The 21,897-nt window shown below is 47.3% G+C and overlaps 1 protein-coding gene across 1 annotated transcript in view; it reads left to right on the forward strand.

Moving 5' to 3' along the window:
* The first annotated feature begins 244 nt into the window (after positions 1-244).
* LOC124776121 (MFS-type transporter SLC18B1-like) overlaps positions 245-21,897 on the forward strand; it is a 307,140-nt gene continuing 285,487 nt past the window's right edge. The window contains exon 1 of the mRNA XM_047250961.1: positions 245-904. Coding sequence (XP_047106917.1) covers positions 392-904 — 513 coding nt within the window. The 5' untranslated portion in view covers positions 245-391. The remainder of the gene's footprint in view (positions 905-21,897) is intronic.

Raw genomic sequence — 21,897 nt, forward strand, 5'->3', positions numbered from 1 at the left:
GAAGCCATGTTGTTTTGGTTCGTAAATCTCATATTTTATGGATAAAAATTTTAAGAAATGAAGACTTTGCTACTCGCGATTGAAAACAAGTATTGTGCATGTTGTATTATCAGAGTTATTATTTTTTTGTTTTAAGATTTTTCAATGTGCGGTAATTTTAGATAAAAACGATGATTTTAAGTACAAAATGCCATAATTTTGTCTTCTGAGGTTGGCAACACTGTTATGCAGTACAGTACCACAGTAGGCTGATTTCGTCTGCTATTTGCGTGTGCGAAAATGTTTAGTATTTCAGTCGGTTATAGAAGGCACGTGAATCGTGGTGCTGGATGTGAAACTCAGTGAAATTGAATGTGTCGAGTTACTGTGTGCTTCACTATATCGTATAATTATGGCGAGTTTTGATATTTCCGTTTTGTACTCTGATGTGTATGGTGTTACGTCTGAAATTTCAGTTGGTACAGATGATTCCGATGATTTGGAAGGTAATTCAGATAGAGACAGTGATTCGCTAGGTTCCGAAAAAAACTTTAATTTCAATAGGTGTGGTGCGATGATAGGCAGGAATGTGGCACATAGTGCCGACGCTACATTAGTGACAATGGACACCACATCTCGTGAGTTTGACAGTCACTGGAGAAGAGAAATAATAAGAACTGAAGAATCTGGAAACGTGAGGAAGTATATCAGAAGTCAGTCTCTATCGACATTTCAACAAGTGAAGTATACTGCTGGTGAAATCCGGTGCATCAGAGACCGCTTGTTGTTAGCACATAAGAGCTCGCGTTCTGGTTCTCTGAGAAACTTCACTCGTATGCAGAAATTGACACTGACGTCGTTGGCATTAGTAGACTTCACGAGCTTCTGTTCTATGTCGATCATGGCACCCTTTTTCCCTAAAGAGGTTTGTTTAGATTCTTTGAAAAATGTAGTATAAGTAAGCATGCTACACAAATATTCAAGTATATGTCGTTTTGCTGATAATAATTTAATGCTAGGCTGGTTTGTTGGAATTTTTCATTTATGAAACAACAATTTGTGCATATTGTAATAACTGATTGACCCAAGTATGGTATAAAATAAAAAACATGAAACATGCTGAAAGGTGATGTCATGTGACTTCTTTGAGCACTGATAACATACTTAAAACTATAGTGATTGGCATGCATGCTTTGCTAAGTAGTTTGTTATCTCTTAATTTTTTCACCCTGTATCACAATTTGTGAAATAACACTGATCTCACAAACAATGTGAATCACAAGAGGTTATTGTAGAATTTGAAAATCTAATTATCAGACAAATAGGACATTTGTGGTAAATGGATTAATAAAACTGGTAACCGTATATACAGAAGAGTAATGTGTAGAGAGGAGCCCTAACTGTAGAGGTAGGCTATGCCTTGTATAGCATGTTTTATGGCACCTGGCCTCCTTCATAGATTTGTGCACTTGCCAGATGAATAGTAGTGCAGCTTAAGAATTTCCTAATGTTATAATAACCGTACAATGATTACTGTTATTCAAATAACCTATGAGAACGCAACTAAGTGAAGTTGGCAATTGCCGACATTTTGACTGGTGCACACCGTGTCATTTTCAAGGCAAAAGAACAGGTCAACATCACCATTCCCTTAAGTTATTGAACATTATATACGCTAGGAAAAACTCAGGTCTCATGTGAGGTTTTTTACCTTCTGCAGAGTGTTTTTGTGTTGTCTGTATGTGACAAGACACCTAAATGTGGGACCAGGATTCAAACCCAGACATCAGTGCCATACAAATTACACCTCAGCTCAAAGCATCAACTTACTAGGGATTTGCAACTTTCCTTTCAAGATCTGCAAAGCTCTTTTCCTTATTCTCTACACTTGAGCAACAACTTTGAAGCTGAGGGCAAGGCACTCACCTGCTGTGCCTGTTTCCTGAAACTGTTTATCTCATAGCAGTGTAGGAGAGCTATTGAAGTGTTTGGGAGATCATATGACCAATTAAAGCAATGAAGGGTGTTTGGATGGGGTAGTTAGTTGCCATCTATCTGAAAAAGGCACAGATCCTAGTTTAGCACACAGCTTTAATTTGTCAAATATAGTGAAATGAAATTGACTGGATTGAGGTATTTTTTGGTAGGGAGAGCAGCATGTTATTTTGGCTAGATACTGATCAACATACATAGAAATGATGTAGGGTGTGAGCCAGGGAATTATGTTGGGATCCTTATTGTGTGTGTGATATATATTAATCAACTGTCATACAATACATTAGTAACCCATACTTTTTGCAGATGATGCTTTAGATGTTCAGGAATGTAGAATTTTGCACTTCACAAAATGAAAGACATAGGAGCACCTGGGATGTAGGGGTCAATTGTCGTCCAGCTATTGTACGAACGACTACTTGTTGTCAGTGTGATGACAGGTGTGACAGGTTTTTCTGTAGTTCTCTGGCATCTTTGCATTGTCTCTTCAGTTCAGGATGACCGAGGCTCAGGTGAGCCTACACCCAGTCGAACTGAAGAGAGAATACCAAGATCCTAGAGGACTACAGAACAACCAGTCACACTGACACAACGACAGGTCATCCACACAAGAGCTGGATGACAAGTCAAATTCAAGCACCCCTACATCCCAGATGCTCTGCGCTTTAAGGGGGAGCCATGTGGGAACGAGAGACCAACCTGAGAGTTGCATTGTTTATTCCTTGGAAGAGTAACTGATTTTGAGAGTTAGATGTTTATTCTTTGTCTTTCTTTAGAGCTGTTGCTAACTAAATAATTTCTCGAAGTGGTTTTGGTTTCTGACCTACACTACAGTAGGAGTTACAGTTGGGATTATTCAACTCAAACAAATGCCAACATGAGGGGATGAGCGGAATGATCACATAGGCTCAATTGTAGATGAAGCAAGAGGTGTTAAAAGTTAAGAGCTAGACCACCTTGCATCTTGCGTAGTTCATGTACCAGATATATGGATAATATGCATCAAAATATTCTTTGGAGACTCATGATTATCTTACATAAATTTCCTGAATTTACCTTGCAGTTTTAGTTTTATGATGAAAGTGCTTTAAATATAGGCAAGCGCGTTCAGATATTGCATGAATATAAATATTAGGCTATGCTACACTTCTTTCTGTTAAAAGATTTTTTTTATACTCTCTCTCTGCCCCTTTTTTTTGGGGGGGGGGGGGGAGGAGGGAGTGCAAGTGGCAAATTTCAGTTCATGGTTAGGATACTAGGAAAATGCATTCAGACTACATATTAGATTGCTTGAAAAATGCTTGTGTGTTTCATATCAAAATACTGTTGAAGTGTGTGGGATTCATTCCAAAGAAGAGTAACAGGTGGTACTGAATCTTTGAAAACCTACTCACAAAGTATGAAGACCCCTGCATTGAGGGAGGAACTTAGGAAATAATTGCCACCTCCTACATATTGCTCCTATGGAGCAATATGTAGTAGGCTATGTGATTTCATACATACACGATGACCGTCACAGTAGGACCCATTGCACCTTTTGTTTTAAGAGAATGATAGTTTTAAATGTGTTTCTTAGTGTTAAGTGAAACTGATGGTTGTAGTACTACTTGTTGGCTTTAATGCATGACCTTCATTTCAAGCTCGTTCTATGTGGTGATCATGAAGTCAGTTGTTACATACATGAACAGACACAAATAACATGAAAAATATTTACGTGCAGAAAAAACACGAAACTAATTCAACTGCTATCTGAATTAGGGGGTTTTGTTTGGGGACAACTAAATATGCAACAATCCTACAAACACAAAACTCAAGTAAACAAAATCCTCAGGAGAGGGGGGGGGGGGGGGGGGGGGAGAGACTGGTAACAGAAATTTCAATGAAGCTCAAACAAAATTCATGATAGCTCAAAACCCCACACAACTTGATGAATCCAGTATTTAACCCAGCACTGGGCCTATCAGCTCAAATGACGTTTGCAGCACCGCAAAACCAAAACTCGCTCATGTAACAAATATGAAAAGCCTAACCTCACCAATGTGGGTGAAACAAACTTCACGAATACGTACCAACCACAATCCAACATACTTCCCTCCCTCCCCTCCACACAGAGGGTGGGACTGACATCATTTTTGCAACTACATGCACCCATGGGACCACAGGGTTTGCAGCCCTCCTTCCTGTCCGTACTGCAACTCTATCCTTCTAGTATCTTTTTTTTTTTTTTTTTGCCTCTCTGCCTCTGCTTGTGCCTTTCCATTGGATGGTCTTCTTAGTACGAGTTCTGGTTTGTGATTTTGAGCATTCACTTTCTTCCCTTCCAGCATTGTGTAACTTCATTTTTAGCTATGGTCCACTTGTTGGGTCTGACTTGGTACTTATCAAAATTTTACACAAGTGCATATTCTGCAGGGAAGGTCACACAGTGTGGTGTATATTCCACCTCTTTTGCCTTCTTTCTTTGGACCATTCCTTCCTTGCAAAGGTACTACACCCAAAACTCAGCATGGTAGCCTAATGGCCCCAGCAGTCTCTTCAGATGGAAAAGATTATTATAAGGCAGAGAGATATGACCAACAACATTCTCTTCCCTGTGTACAACGTTGGACATTTCTGAGAGCAAAATATTTCACCCAGTACTTGTTCTGTATACAGAGTGATGGGGTTACTTTTACAGCAACAAAACCGTTATTTGTTGTTGCAAACATTGAAGACAGATTTGGGGAAGTTAAGTCTCTGAGGAAAACATGAAATGGTTCGTATTTAAGTATAACTTCCTCTGCTGCACAATCTACAGCTCTTCAGGCATATGATTGTGTACGTGTCATACCTGAAGCCATTGGCCCCCACACAAAACTTCTGACTTCTTATTCTCCAACTGGATGAGAAACTATGGCCTAATCCCAATGGTGAGATGTACATTTTATCAAACATATACAAAAATCACTCAGGAATAACCATAAGGATACATGTGCCTCTCTGTTGGCTTTTTAAGGGAATATTCTCCCAGAGAAGGTTAAGGTCATGCTCTACATCCCCCTACGCCCCCTTCCCTCCCCAGGGGGTCCACAACTCTTTTGTGGGTACATGCGTAGCGAGCACGGGACCCCGAGCTACTGTGGCCCTCCTTCCTTTCCGGGCTGAATACCTTCCTTTTCCACATCCTTCCCTGTGCCCCATCTTCGCCCCCCCTTCCCTCACCTCTGGCTCTTTCCTTCCCTTTCTCCCCCTCTGGGAGTATGGTTTGTGCCTACGCCTGGAGACGGACGCTCATAAGTGTCACACATTCTTCGCCTTCTCTGCTTATATGTCTTCATCCTACCTTTGTCCTTCTCTTTTCCTTACCTCTTCTCTTTCCCCTTTTCTCTGCTGCGGCGTTTGAGACCTCTCTTCTTTCCTTTCCCTTTCTTTGTTTTTCTCTTTCTTCCTCTCTGTGCGTGTCTGAAGGCCGACCCACGCATTTTTGTGCGTAGCTGGTGACGGGGTAACGCGTAATTCCCTGCCCAGGGTAGACAGGTAGGACACGTACGTACCCCCTGGTAACGGCCAGGCCCAGGGAGGGGTGATTACCCGAGCTGATACCTTCCGAAAGTGCGGATTGGTCCCTCCATCCGTTTGTCGGGAGGTGTGACCTGAGGTGTGTGAACAATCACCTAAGGCGGGAGTGCCCTCAGAGAGGGCCCCCCACAAGGGAGGAACGCGCCATCGGAAACGCCGGTAATCATGGGGGATTCTTCCGCAATGGTTTCCTCACCTTCCACTATGTCTGCTCACAAGCGTAAGTTCACTGAGTCTCAGCCACAGACAGTTCTTCCATCGTTGCCACAGTTCCTTGTTGTTTCTCGGTCTGACGAAGGTCACAACTTCTCCACGGTCAACCCTTTCATTATTCAGAAAGGTGTCGATGCAATTGCAGGTCCTGTAAAGTCTTGTTCCAGATTACGGAATGGCACCTTGTTGTTAGAAACAGTCAGTGCCCTCCAGGCACAAAAATTGCTGCGTACTTCACTGCTCCACACCTTCCCTGTCCAGGTTGAAGCGCACCGCACTTTAAATTCCTCGCGTGGAGTCGTTTATACACGCTCCCTCGATGGATTGTCTGACGAAGAAATTCGGCACTACCTGTCTGACCAGGGCGTAATGGCTGTTCATAGAGTTATGAAAAGGGTTGACACGAACATCATTCCAACCCGCACTGTCTTCTTGACATTTGACAAAGTTCAACTCCCATCAAAAATCAAATCAGGCTATGAGATAATTTCCGTTCGCCCTTACGTCCCAAACCCTCCGTGTTGCTATCGGTGTCAGCGGTTCAATCGCACCAGCCAGTCCGATTCCAATCCGGCCAAATGTGTTACATGTGGCAAGGATGCCCATGAGGGTGCTTGTCCACCTCCATCCCCTCGCTGCATCAACTGTATGGGTGACGACGCTGCTTCCTCTCGAGATTGCCCCGTTTTTAAAGACGAAAAGCTCATCCAGGAAATCAGAGTGAAGGAAAAGGTGTCGACCTTTGCTGCTCGAAAATTATTCGCCAGTCGACAGCCCACCGTGCCTCAGACAGGAAAATACAGGACTGTCCTTGCTTCTCCTCGGCCAACAAAGGAGGCGGCCACACAGACTTGCGACCTCACCTTTAGTGCCACGGTCGTCAGATTGGCCAGCGCAAAGGTCGCCCGTTCAATGTCACCAATTTCGCCTGCCCACTCTATGGCTCGCCCTTCATCAGTTTCTGCTAAATCTCGAGCCCAAAAATCAGACACCAAGACTTCGAAAAAAGAGCATACTCGTGAAGATTTTTTACGTACCCCAACTTCACAACCATCGGTTCCTCCTCCATCTAAACATCATATTTCCAAGAAGGCTACTAAGAAACCCAGTTCATCTCCTTCTCTGCCAAGGCGTGTCCCATCTAAAGCACCACCTGGCGGAAATCGCCCTCGGCCGTCTTCTGTGTCGCCGAGGTGCACTGCTGGTGGCCGATCAACCGGCCGATTGCTGGTGGCAGGAGCTGCTCCTGACCAACCTATGGATCAGGATCTTCTGCCTTCGGCTGAATGCCATTCCATGCTGTCGGTTGCAAGCTCTGAGCAGTTGTTGAGTTGACGGCAACCTTGGTCACATTCCTCCATTTTCTGTTCACCCTATGTCCATTATCCACTGGAATATCCGCGGCATTCGAGCCAATCGGGATGAATTGTCGATCCTCTTAAGATCCTACTCGCCGGTCATCCTCTGTCTTCAGGAAACAAAGCTGCGTCCCCATGACCACTTTGTTCTCCCCCATTTTCAGTCTGTCCAATTTGATCTCCCCTCTGTTGAAGGCACTCCAGCCCATGGAGGACTCATAATTCTTCTCCATGATACTCTCCATTATCACCCAATCCACTTAAACACTTCCTTCCAAGCTGTCGCTGTCCGTCTTTCCCTTTCTGGATATACCTTTTCTCTTTGTACTGTATACATTCCATCGTCCACACCAATGGCACGAGCTGATCTCCTTCATCTTCTTGGTCAGCTTCCACCCCCCTATTTGCTGGTTGGGGACTTCAATGCCCACCACCCGCTTTGGGGATCTCCACATTCTTGTCCATGTGGCTCACTATTGCTAGACGTCTTCCACCAAGCGGATCTAGTTTGCCTCAACACTGGGGTCCCTACATTTTTGTCTGCCTCCACGACAAATTTCTCTCATTTGGACCTTTCGGTCGGTACTGTTCTGCTAGCTCGGCGCTTCGAATGGTTCGCTCTTGCTGATACACACTCGAGTGACCACTTTCCGTGTGTCCTTAGACTGCAGCCTCAACTGCCATATATGCGCCCGCGATGCTGGAAGTTTGCCCAAGCCAATTGGACACTTTTTTCGTCTCTAGCGACATTCGATGACTGTCACTTTCCCAGCGTCAACGATGAGGTCACACATATTGCCGACGTTATTCTTACAGCTGCGGAACGTTCAATACTACGCACCTCCGAATTGCCCCGGCGCCCCCCAGTTCCTTGGTGGAACGAGGTGTGCCGTGACGCAATACGTGAGCGGCGACATGCTCTTCGCGTTTTCCGCCACCATCCTACTTTGGCCAACTGTATCCGCTATAAGCAGTTTCGTGCTCGATGCCGTCACGTCATCCGCGATAGCAAGAAGGCAAGCTGGAAATTCTTTATTAGCTCATTTAACACCTTCACTCCCTCCTTGGAAGTTTGGAGTCAGCTTTGACGGTTCTCAGGTGCGCCTAATTTCTCCCCGGTCTCTGGACTCACTGTCGCGCATGATACATCAGTGGACCCCGTCGCAATTTCTAACTCATTGGGTCAGCACTTTGCTGAGATTTCGAGCTCTTCAAATTACCCGCCAGCGTTTCTCCCGAAGAAACGTGCAGCGGAAGTGTGACCTCTTGCTTTCTCCTCTCAAAATCGCGAAAGCTACAATTCTGTTTTCTCCATACGGGAACTCCAACATGCACTCTCTTCTTCTCGCTCCTCCGCCCCAGGACCGGATGGTATCCACGTCCAAATGTTGCTGCATTTATCAACCCATAGTCTGCGTTACCTCCTTTGCCGTTATAATCGAATTTGGACCGACAGTACTTTTCCCAGATGATGGCGGGAAGCTATCGTCGTTCCTGTTCCGAAACCTGGAAAGGACAAACATCTCCCCTCTAGCTATCGCCCCATTTCTCTCATGAGTAGTGTATGTAAGGTTTTGGAGCGTATGGTTAATTGCCGTTTAGCTTGGTGGCTGGAGTCCCGCAGTCTTTTAACACCTGCCCAATGCGGATTCCGAAAGCATCGTTCTGCAGGTTGACCATCTTGTTGCTCTCTCCACTTATATCATGAACAATTTTATCTGGGAACGCCAAACAGTAGCAATATTTTTTGATCTGGAGAGAGCATACGATACCTGTTGGAGGACAGGCATCCTCCGCACACTGTTCTCTTGGGGCTTTCGAGGTCGGCTGCCCTTTTTACTTCGCGAATTTATGGCAGGGCGCACATTTAGAGTGCAGGTGAACACTACTCTCTCCGGTACTTTCTCCCAAGAAAACGGGGTACCCCAGGGCTCTGTGCTGAGTGTTGTACTGCTTGCCATTGCCATAAATCCAATTATGGATTGTCTCTTTTCCTGATGTCTTGGGCTCCCTCTTTGTGGACGATTTTTCGATCTACTACAGCTCTCAACGGACCAGCCTTCTTGAACGACGTCTTCAAGGATGTCTCGATCACCTCCACTCTTGGAGCATCGAAACCGGCTTCCGTTTTTCTCCCAGTAAGACTGTGTGTGTTAATTTTTGGTGATGTAAGGAGTTTCTTCCACCCTCCTTACATCTAGAACCTGTCAACCTTCCGTTTTTCGACGTCGCTAAATTCTTGGGTCTTATGTTTGACAGAAAAGTGTGCTGGTCCTCCCACGTTTCCTATCTTTCGGCTCACTTTCTGCGATCCCTCAACACCCTACGTGTCCTGAATGGTACCTCCTGGGGAGTGGACCGAGTGGTCATAGTCTACTCCTCTGCTCGGCCGTCTATTCTTCGGCATCTCGACTCTATCCACCACTGTGGATTACGTTTAGTGTCTGGATCTTTTTACACCAGCCCTGTGGAAAGCCTTTATGCTGAGACTGCTGAACCTCCGCTGTCCAATCGGCGAGCAGTCCTTCTAAGTCGTTATGCTAGCCATCTGTCTTCCATGCCTGCTAATCCAGCCCATGACATTTTTTTCGACGCCTCCTTTGATGTAGGGTATGCAGGCCGTCCCTCCTCCCTACTACCACCAGGAGTCCGCTGCCGTCAACTGCTCCATTCTCTTTCCTTCCGCTTTCCTAAAACCTTCTTGGCAACTTGGGGTACAGCACTGCCTTGGCTCCGTCCCTGGATCTGCCAGCTCCGTGACCTTTGTCAGTTTCCCAAGGATGGTACCCATTCACTTGTTTATCGCCGGGCATTTTCTGCTCTATGTGCACAAATGAAGGAAGCCACATTTATTTACACTGATGGCTCAAAAACATCGTTTGGTATAGGGAGTGCCTATATTGTTGGCGACACCCCAAATCAATTTCAGCTTCCCGACCAGTGTTCGGTTTATACTGCGGAGTTTTACGCTGTTCTCCAGGCTGTCCACTACATCTGCCGCCATCAGCAGATACAGTATGTTATCTGTTCAGATTCTCTCAGCTCTCTCCTCAGTCTCCAAGCTCTTTACCCTGTCCACCCTCTGGTCCACCGGATTCAGGACTGTCTGCGCTTGCTCCACCTGGGGGGCGTCTTGGTGGCGTTCCTCTGGCTCCCAGGACACGTTGGTATCTGTGGAAATGAGGTGGCCGATATAGCGGCCAAGGCTGCAGTCTCTCTTCTTTGGCCAGCTATTCAATTGATTCCCTTCGCCGATCTACGGAGCGTTTTATGTCGTCGTGTTGTTCTTTTATGGCACGCACATTGGTCGACACTTCCCCATAATAAATTGCGGGACGTGAAAGCTCTTCCTTGTGCTTGGACCTCTTCCTCCCGAACGCGTCGTCGGGAGGAGGTAATTTTAACTAGACTCCGGATAGGGCACTGTCTTTTTAGCCATCGACATCTTTTAAGCGGTGATCCTCCCCCACTCTGTCCCCACTGCTCTCAGCTGTGGACGGTAAGACACCTTTTAATTGAGTGCCCCTATTTTACTCCTTATGCGCCCACTTACAGCTGTCACCTAATATATCGTCAATTTTAGCAGATGACACGTGCTCGGCCGATCGCGTTCTCGAGTTTATTAGTGCCAGTGAAATGACATCAGTCATTTGAAGCTTTTTTTGAGGACAACCAACCCCTTTCTGTAGTGGATTTTTAAGCCTTCCTTCTGCTTTTAGTTTCTCCAATTTTTTGAGTTTTGTTCCTATTGCTGCTGGTTTCCATTTTCGGTTTTTTACTGTTTCCTAAGTCACAGACTGGGCACTAATGACCATAGCAGTTTTGTGCCCTAAAACCAAAACAAACAAAAAAAAAAAAAAAAAAAAGAACAGGCTAAGGATGGCAGCAAACTTTATTCGCACCGGTACCTCGTATCTAGGAGAGCTGATGGGGATTCCTTTGTTTCTATGAAGCCTCAGTTTTTGTAGAGCATTTAGAGGACAAGTTTGGGGAGGTGGAGGGTTTGTCCAAAATGCGATCGAGGTCAGTCTTGATAAAAACAGCATCCTCTGCCCAGTCACAGGCATTACTCGCTTGTGACAAGCTGGTGGATGTTTCAGTTACCATCACACCTCATAAGAGCTTAAATATGGTCTAGGGTGTTATATTCCACAGGGACCTTCTTTTGCAGTCTGACGACGAGCTGCGCACCGACTTAGTGACAAGGAGTTCATTTCGTCCGGCACGTCCATCGGGGTCTGAGGGATAATCAGGTTGCCACCAGTGCCTTCATTTTGGCCTTCAGGGGTGACACATTACCCGAGAAGGTCATGGTGATGGTCTACCGCTGTGATGTCAAGTCTTATATCCCTCCCCCAATGCGGAGCTTTAAGTGCTGGAAGTTCGGGCATATGTCTTCCCGCTGTACTTCTAGCATCACATGTCGAGATTTTGGACGTCCATCCCATCCCAGTAATCCATGTGCCCCGCCTTCCATCTGTGTCAGCTGCGGAGAGCATCATTCCCCTTGCTCACCAGACTGCAGTATTTCACAGTGAGAAAGGAAAATCATGGGATACAAGATCCTGAACCGAATGACCTACACTGAAGCCAAGAGGAAATTTGAGCATGTACGTCTCATGGCTATGACCTCTTCTTATGCCGCCGCTATGAAAACGGTTGTAGTCCTATCAGTTCTGCGAGTTCCAGTTGGCTACACGTGCCCCCTTGATGGCGGGGGGGGGGGGGGGGGGGGCACTACCGTACCTTTTGCTCCTGCACCACCTACCTTGGGGCACTGTCCCCCCAACCAGTCCTCACTTCTCAGCTGGAGAAGCTTACGCCTTTTTTAGACTCCTCTCGCTAGGAAGAGGTCCCTTGGGTCACCCCTTTCCCAGGTTTCTGCTAGTGGCAATGATGACACCCGCTGGTGGCTAAAGTGCCCAAAAGCAGCTGGTCATAGGAATTTGCACTCATCCTCAGTTCCGGAGACTGAATCAGTGAAGCCCTCCCAGCCAGAGAAACCCAAGGAATAAGCGAGAGAAATCCAGAAAGGAGACCTCCAATACCAAGGCAGTTGTGGTGGTACCCACACAAACTCTGCCTACAAGCTCTGCGTCTGAGGATGAGACGAAGATTGTGGCGTCCACTCAAGACCTAGATCTTGCCAGGCCCTTCAGAGACACTGGATATAGCCTGTTCAGGAAGTTAGTCGGTGGCAGCAGGTGACCCTGAGGCATAACCAGCCCTCTTCCGCACTTCATGCCTTCCCAGCCTCATGACAGTGTCATCCTCCAGCGGAATTGTGGCAGTTTTTTCCGGCACTTGGCTGAGCTACGGCAACTCTTCAGCTGTACAGCTGCATTCTGCATTGCCCTTCAGGAAACCTTGTTCCTGAAATGCGGACCACTGTCCTCCGTGGCTGTAGGGGATATTACAAGAACTGTAGTGACTATTATAGTGTGTCAGGTGGAGTTTGCTGCTACGTCCTGAACTCAGTATGCAGTGAACCTGCACCCCTTCAAACCCCTCTTGAAGCTGTGGCTATCAGGATAAGGACGACACAGGAAATAACTGTCTGCAACGTACATCTTCCTCAAGATGGTGCAGCACCCCTGAACGCATTGGCTGCACTGATTAACTCCCTAAACCTTTCGTACTTCTGGGATGTTTTAATGCTCAGAACACCTTGTGGGGTGACACTGTGCTTACTGGCTGATGCAGAGTTGTCAAAACATTACTTTCTCCATTCGACCTGTGCCTCTTAAATACAGATGCCCCCACACATTTCACTGTGGTACATGGCACATATTCGGCCATTGATCTCTCGGTTCACAGTCCTGGCCTTCTCCCGTCTATCCACTGGAGAGCACAAGATGATCTGTATGGTAGTGACCAGTTCCCCACTTTCCTGTCACTGACCCGGCGTCAGGCCCATGGACGCCTGCCCAGTTGGACTCCAAACAAGGCAGACTGGTGTGCTTTCACCTCTGCTGTCACCATTGAATCTCCCCCACATGGTAACATTGATGTGATGGTTGAGCAGGTGACTACAACAATTGTTTCTGTGGCAGAAAATCTCGCTCTTTAAGTGTGCCCTGGTGAAAGGCAGTCCCTTGGTGGTCGCCGGAAGCAATGAAGGAGTGTAGGCGAGCTCTGCAGTGGCATGAGCGGCACCCTTCCCTGGAGCACCTATAGCCTTTATACGGCTCCATGCTCGCATTCGCCAGCTTATCAAAAAGAGAGTGTTGGGAGAGATACGTCTCAACCATTGGGTGCCATATGTCATCTTCCCAAGTATGGGCAAAGATCAAATTGATTTTTGGGTATCAGACCCTAACAGGTGTCCCCGGTGTTAACATAAATGGTGTGTTATCTACCGACACAAACACAATTGCTGAGAACTTTGCTGAGCACTATGCTCCCACCTCTGCTTTGTAGAATTACCTCCAGCATTTTGCACTCTCAAAGGGCGGATGGAAAGGACAGTCATCTCGTTTACAACATGCCACAGTCAACCCTATAACACCCCGTTTACAGAGTGGGAGCTCCTCAGTGCCTTTGCACGTTGCCCTGACACAGCTCCTGGGCCTGATCAGAACCACAGTCAGATGATTAATCATCTCTTGTCTGACTACAAGTGATATCTCCTCATCATCTTCAACCGGATCTGGTGCATTGGCATCTTTCCATCACAGTGGTGGGAGAGCATCATCATTCCAGTGCTCAGACCCAGTAAAAACCCGCTCGATGTGGATAGCTATCGGCCCGTCAGCCTCACCAACGTTGTTTGTAAGCTGCTGGAACGTATGGTATGTCGGCGGTTGGGTTGAGTCGGGTCCTGGAGTCACGTGGCCTACTGGCTCCATCTCAGGGCAGCTTCAACCAGGGTCGCTCTACCACTGATAATCTTGTGTCCCTTGAGTCTGCCACCTGAACAGCCTTTTCCAGATGGCAACACGTGGTGCCGTCTTTTTTGACTTACGTAAAGCATACGACATGACCTGGCGACATCATATCCTTGCCATATTGTAGGAGTGGGGTCTCTGGGGCCCACTGTGGATTTTTATCCAAAACTTCCTGTCGCTCCATACTTTCTGTGTCCAAGTTGGTGCCCCTCATAGTTACATCCATATCCAGAAGAATGGGGTCCCCCTGGGCTCTGTATTGAGTCTCTCTCTATTTTTAGTGCCTATTAATGGTCTAGCAGCAGCTGTCAGCTGTCGGGACCCCCTCCTCACTCACCTTCTCTGTAAGCAGATGAGTTCTGGATTTCATACTGCTGCCCCAGTACTGATGTTGCTGAGCGTCACCTACAGGGAGCCATTCACAAGATGCAGTCATGGGCTGTAGCCCACGGCTTCCAGTTTTCAGCCACAAAGTCATGTTTCATACACTTCTGTTGGCGTCGTACCGTTCATTCGGACCCAGAACTTTACCTCCATGATGATCCACTCACTGTAGTGGAGACATATCGATTCTTAGGACTGGTTTCCGATACTTGATTGACTTGGCTTCCTCATCTTTGTCAGCTTGAGCAGAAGGGCTGGCAGCACCTCAATGCCCTCCGTTGCCTGAGCAACACCAATTGTGGTGCAGATCGCTCTACGCTGCTGTGGCTCTACAGAGCCCTTGTCCAATCCCGAATTGACTTGGGAGTGTGGTTTATGGTTCGGCAGCGCCCTCGGTGTTGCATTTACTCGCCCCTGTACCCCACAGGGGGTTCGACTGGCGACAGGAGCTTTTGGAACGTGTCTGGTGACCAGTGTACTGGTGGAGGCTGAGATCCCTCCATTGCAAATCAGACATGCACAACTGCTCACCAGTTATGCAGCACACATTCATAGTTCTCTCTCCTGAGTATCCAAATTACCGTCTCCTTTTCCCACCTGCAGCAGTCCATCTCCCGCATTGGCGGCCCAGGTCGGTGCTAATGATTGCAGTTCGCAAGCGGTCCCTTCTCTCCAAACTGGAGTCCTTCCGTTCACCAACTCTACTTGCAGTCCATTCACGTATGCCTCCATGGTGTACGCCTTGGCCACAGCTTTGTCTGAACCTTTCACGTGGCCCTAAGGACTCCGTTAACCCTGTGGCTCTCCGGTGTCACTTCCTCTTGATTCTTGACGTGTTCCGGGGCTCTGAAGTGGTTTACACGGGTGGCTCGATGGCTGATGGTCACGTTTGCTTTGCCTACGTTCACGGCGGCCATATTGAACAGCATTCCTTACCCAATGGATGCAGTGTATTCCCTGCAGAACTGGTGGCCATTTCTTGTGCACTCCAGTATCTCCTTTCATGCCCTGGGGAGTCTTTTCTTGTATGTACTGACTCCTTGAGCAGCCTGAAAACTATCGAACACTGCTACCCTTATCATCCTTTGGTAGTGTCCATCCAGGAGTCCATCTATGCTCTAGAACAGTCCACTCGTTCAGTGGTGTTCGTATGGACCCATGTTCATGCTGGAATCCCAGGAAATGAACTTGCTGACAGGCTGGCCAAACAGGCTACACGGAAACCACTTCTGGAGATGGGCATCCCCGCAACTGACCTGCGTTTGTTATTACGCCGCAAGGTTTTTCAGCTGTGGGAGACGGAATGGCAAAATCTCAGAATGCACAACAAACTGCAAGCCATCAAGGAGTCCACAAATGTGTTGAAGTCCTCGATGAGGGCCTCTCACAGGGACTCTGTGGTTCTCTGTCATCTCCAAATTGGCCATGCATGGGAGACCCATGGCTACCTCCTGTGCCATGAAGACCCACCTCAGTGTCGGTGTGGTGTCTCGTTGACAGTGGCTCTGACCTTCTTTGGCTGCCCTGTGACTTCATCTTTGGTTGCCGGACTTTTTATCATTGATTTTAGCAGACAACGCCTCATCGGCTGATTTGGTTTTAAGTTTCATCCGTGAGGGTTTTATCATTCGATTTGAGTTTTAGAGCATGTCCTTTGTCCCTCTGTGTCCTCCACCGTAGTGGAGGTTTTAATGTGTTGCAGGGTGGCTGGCTTTTCCTTTTTATTTTTGTGGTTGGCCAGCCACTGCAATCCGCTTCCTTGTTTTACTTTCTTCTAACTGTTTCTTGCATCTCTGTTGTTTTATTGTCCTTTTGTTCCTTTAGGTGGAAGAGGTCCCTTGGGGTCACTCCCTTCCCAGGTTTCTGCTAGTGGGAAAGAGGACACCCTCCAGTGGCTGAAGTGCCCAAAAGCAGCTGGTCATAGGGCTTCACACTCGTCCTCAGTCCCAGATACTAAATCAGTCAAGTCCTCCCAGCCAGGGAAACCCAAGGAGCAGTGAGAGAAATCGAAAGAGAAGGTCCCCAAGACCAAGGGAATTGTGGTGGCACCCTCACCACCACTACCTACAAGCTCTGCATCTGCAGATGAGCTGGAGATTCCGGCATCCATTGAGGACCTAGATCTCGCTGGACCCTCAAACACAATGGGTATAGACTTCTCAGGCACTAAGTTGGTGGCAGCAGGTGACCCTGATGCTTAAATTGCCTCCTTGAATGTTGAATGCCTTCCCAGTCTCACAATGTCATCATTCAGTGGAATTGTGGCGGTTTTTTCTACTGCCTGGCTGAACTACGGCAACTTTTAAGCTTTTAACCTGCCATCTGCGTTGCCCTCCAGGAAACCTGGTTCCCTGAAATGTGGACCCCTGCCTTCTGCGGCTATAAGGGATATTATGGGAACCATAGCGACTATAATCAAGTGTCAGGTGGAGTTCGTGTTTATGTCATACACTCTGTTTGTAGTGAACCTGTGCCCCTTCAAATCCCACTTGAAGCTGTGGCTGTCAGAATAAGGGTAATGCAGGAAATAACTGTCTGCAATGTGTATCTTCCACCAGATGTTACAGTATCCCTGAATGTATTAACTGCACTGATTGCTCAGCTCCCTAAACTTTTCCTACTTTTTGGAGATTAATGCAGATTAACGCCCATAACCCCTTGTGGGGTCGCACCGCGGTTACTGGCTAAGGCAGAGATGTCGAAACTCTACTGTATCAGTTCAACCTCTGCCTCTTAAATACTGGGGTCACCACACATTTCATTGTGGCTCATGGTTGTTACTTGGCCATTGATTTTTCAATTTGCAGCCCTGGCCTTCTCCCATCTATCAACTGGAGAGCATAAGACAGCCTGTGTTGTAGTGACCACTGTCCCATACGGATGCCTGCCTACATGACCTTTAAACAAGGTGGACTGGGAAACGTTCACCTCTGATGTCACTGTTGACTCTGCCCCACATGGTAATATTGATGTGATGGTTGAGCAGATGGCTACCACAATCATTTATGTGGCAGAAAATGCGATCCCTTGCTCTTTAGGTTGCCCCCAGCACAAGGCAGTTCCTTGGTGGTTGCTGAAAGCCGCAGAGGAAATTACAGTGTGTTGGCAAGCTCTAGGTGACGTAAGTGACATCCTTCCCTAGAGCATCTGATAGCCTTTAAGCGGCTCTGTGCCCATGTATGCCAGATTATAAAACGACAGAAACAGGAGTATTGGGAGAGGGACCTGCCGATAATTGGGTGCCATACGTCACCTTCCCAAGCATGGACGAAGATCAGACGTCTTTTTTTGTACCAGACCTCAACAGGTGTCCCTGGTGTAACCATCAATGGCGTGCTATGTACTGATGCAAACGCGATTGCCGAGCACGTTGCCGAGCACGTTGCCGAGCACGTTGCCGAGCACGTTGCCGAGCACGTTGCCGAGCACGTTGCCGAGCACGTTGCCGAGCACGTTGCCGAGCACGTTGCCGAGCACGTTGCCGAGCACGTTGCCGAGCACGTTGCCCGAGCCTCTGATCGGAGAACTAACCCCCAGCCTTTCACACCCACAAATGGTGGATGGAAACTAAAGTCCTCTTGTTCACTACATACCACAGTGAAACCTACAACACTCCATTTATGGAATGGGACCTTCTTAGTGCACTTGCACATTGCCCCGATACAGCTCCTGTGCCTGATCGGATCCACAGCCAGATGATTAAACATTTCTCGTCTGACTAAAAGTGCCATCTCCTCATCATCTTCAACCAAATCTGGTGTGATGGTGTCTTTTCATTGCAATGGCGAGATAGCACCATTATTCTGATTCTCAAACCCAGCAAAAACCTGCTTGATGTGGATAGCTATTGGCCTATCAGCCTCACTAACGTTTGTAAGCTGCTGGAACATATGGTATGTTGGCGGTTGGGTCCTGGAGTCATGTGACCTATTGGCTCCATGTCAGGGTAGCTTCTGCCAGGGGTGCTCTGCCACTGATATCATATCCTTGCCACATTATACGGGTGGGGTCTCAGAGGCCTGATCCTGATTTTTATCCTGAATTTCCTGTTGCTCCATACTTTCCGTATCCAAGTTGGTGCCTCCTGTAATTCCCCCATATCAAGGAGAATGTGGTCCCGCAGGACTCTGTATTAAGTGTATCACTATTTTTAGTCTCCTTTATTTGTCTAGCAGCAGCTGTAGGGTCGTCCATCTCAGCTTCTCTATATGCAGATGACTTCTACATTTCGCACTGCTCCACAAACACTCATGTTGCTGAGCAGTGCCTACAAGGAGCCATCCACAAGCCGCAGTCATGGGCTCATGCCCACGGCTTCCAGTTTTTGGCCACCAAGTCATGTGTCATGAACTTTGTCAGAGTCGTACCGTTCATCCAGAACCAGAACTTTACCTCCATGATGATCCACTCACTGTAGTGGAGACATACAGATTCTTAGGACTGGTTTTCGATGCCCGATTGACTTGGCTTCCTCACCTTCGTCAGCTTAAGCGGAAGTTCTGGCAGCACCTCAATACCCTCCTCTACCTGAGTAACACCAACTTGGGTGCAGATTGCTCTACACTGCTGTAGCTCTACAGAGCCCTTGTTCAATCCCGCCTTGACAGTGGGAGTCTGGTTTATGGTTTGGTGGTGCCCTTAGCATTACATTTACTTGACCCAGTGCATCACTGTAGTGTTCGCCTAGTGACAGGAGCTTTTAGGATGAGTCCAGTAGCCAGCGTCCTTGTGGAGACAGGAGTCCCTACATTGCAGGTTAGGCATGCACAACTGCTGGCCAGTTACATTGCACACATTCATAGTCCTCCTGTGCATCTGAATCACAGTCTCCTTTTCCTGCCCACTGTGGTTCATCTCCCGCATCCGCGGCCCAGGTCTGGTCTTCCAATTGCAGTTCATGTCCAATCCCTTCTTTCCAAACTGGAGTCCTTGCCTTTACCACCTGTGTATGAGGTTCACTCATGTACACCTCCATGGTGTCCACCTAGGCCGCAGCTTCGCCTGCACCTTTCACATGGCCCTAAGGACTCAGTTAACCCCGCAGCTCTCCACTGCCACTTCCTCTCGATTTGTGACGTGTACCGAGGCCATGAAGTGGTATACACTGATGGCTCGATGGCTGATGGTCACATCGGCTTCATGTATGTCCATGGAGGACTTATTTACAGCATTCCTTGCCTGCTGGCTGCAGTGTTTTCACTGCCGATCTGGTGGCTATATCTCATGCTCATGAGCACATCTGTTCATGCCCTTGGGGGGGGGGTCCTTTCTTCTGTGTTTAGACTCCTTGAGCAGCCTACAAGCTATTGCTACCCTTGTCATCCTTTGGTAGTGACCATCCAGGAGTCCATCTATGCCCTGGAATGGTCCAATCGTTCAGTGGTGTTTGTCTGAACCCCAGGTCACGTTGGAATCCCACGCAACAAACTTGCCGACAGGCTGGCCAAAAAGGCTACGTGGAAACTGCTTATGGAGATCGGCTTCTCTGCAAGTGATCTGCATTCAGTACTATGCTGCAATGGCATAATCTCAGCACGCACAACAAACTGCTTGCCATTAAGGAGACTACGAATGTGTGACAATCCAGCCTCTCGCTGGGACTCTGTGGTTCTCTGCTGGCTCTGCATTGGCCATGCCTGGGTGACACACGGCTACCTTCTGCACCATGATGGCCGGCCGGAGTGGCCGTTTGGTTATAGGCGCTTCAGTCTGGAACCGTGTGACCGCTACGGTCGCAGGTTCAAATCCTGCCTCGGGCATGGATGTGTGTGATGTCCTTAGGTTAGTTAGGTTTAAGTAGTTCTAAGTTCTAGGGGTCTGATGAGCACAGCAGTTAAGTTCCATAGTGCTCAGAGCCATTTGAACCATTGCACCATGATGACCCACCTCAGTGTTGGTGGGTCGCCCGGCTGACAGTGGTCCATATCTTGGCGAGCTGTCTTTCTTTGGCTGCCCTGCGACGGACTCTTCAGTTACCGGACTCGTTGCCATTAATTTTAGCTGACAACGCGTCATCGGCTAATTTAGTTACAGCAACCAGCCACTTTTTAACGCGTTTTATTAATAAAACGCATTAAAAAGTGGCTGGTTGCTGTATTTTTGCAATAAAATATCATTATCCACGGCCATGGAGCTCAACAGTCCAAATATAATGGACAAATTGTTAATTTAGTTTTATGTTTTATATGTGATGATGGGTTTTATTATTCTATGCAAGTTTTAGTTCATGTCCTTTGTCCCTTTGTGTTCTCCACTCTAATGCTTTTAGGGTGGATGTTTTAATGTGTCACAGAGTGGCTGGCTTTTCCTCTCAATTCTCGTGGTTGGCTAGCCATGGTCATCTGCCCTCTTGTTTTTACACCTTCTACCAGTTTCTTGCTTCTCTCTGTGGTGTTCTTTTCCTGTTTTGTCTATAGTAGTATTGATTGTCGTTCTTCTGGTTCTTCCTTTCTCCTGTTATTGTGCTGTATGTCTCCTTTTTTTTTCTTTTTTCTCTTGTGTAGTTATTTTACTGGGAACAATGGGCTGATGACCCCACAGTTTGGTCCCTCCCCCCCCCCCCCTTTTAAATCAACCAACCAACCAGCATCATGGTAGTGTCCCTATCTTTTCCTACAGCTTTGCAACATGCCACCCAACTTTTGCCTCACAGGGCGAAGTCACAAGCTATACAACCAGCAAGTTGGAAAAGACAGAAGAAACACTCCTGTGAAGTATTTCTACATCCCTCCAGCCAACCAACATATGAGTCTTCCTCTGCTAACCGGAAAGCCTCAAAGAAGTAGAAAAAAAGGCATACGGTCTTCTCCTTCGCAGACTCTGAGATCCCCTTCAACGGTGTTGCCACGTGATACCCACGCCCGGCTCACCTTGATATCGCTGGTGTGCACCATCAACCGTTCTGCTGCACTGAACTCTGCAGATTGACAGAGGGAGAATGCCCACACTTCTGTAGACCTCGTGGAGTGGGATCCTCCTACATCTGTGCCCTATAGTAGTCAGTCTTCGAAGGCTGGCACTCAGCAGCGACCGATGTGACACCTCTTCGTTTTTTCCTCAGCACAACTCTCCTGCAATGGAACATTCACAGCCTCAAATCCAAGAAAGAGGATTTATGGCTGCTCTTAGAATCACACCGCCCACTTGTACTTTGCCTTCAGGAGACAAAATTGTATGCTCACGACCGCTTTGAGCTTACATTTCTTCCCAATCCGTTTTGATCTCCCCCTCGAGGACGGAATTCCATCTCAAAGGAAGTGATGCTGCTCATAAAGGACTTTGTCTCCAACCTTGTCATCATTATGGGGTGTCCAGGACTCCTTCATACTCAGTTTGCTAGACAATCAAATCAAACAAATCGTATTACTGAGTTTTATTACAAAATGAAGAGAGACAATACTTTACTTTGTGATTACACAGATGTCACAAGCAAAGGGCAACAAACAAAATATTAAAGTTTCTTCAGTATAAACAATCCTAAGTTGTTTCGATACAAGTCACTAGTCTTGACGCTACTATTGAAC

The sequence above is a fragment of the Schistocerca piceifrons genome, chromosome 2, assembly GCF_021461385.2.
Source record: "Schistocerca piceifrons isolate TAMUIC-IGC-003096 chromosome 2, iqSchPice1.1, whole genome shotgun sequence".
NCBI classification, from domain to species: Eukaryota; Metazoa; Arthropoda; class Insecta; order Orthoptera; family Acrididae; genus Schistocerca; species Schistocerca piceifrons.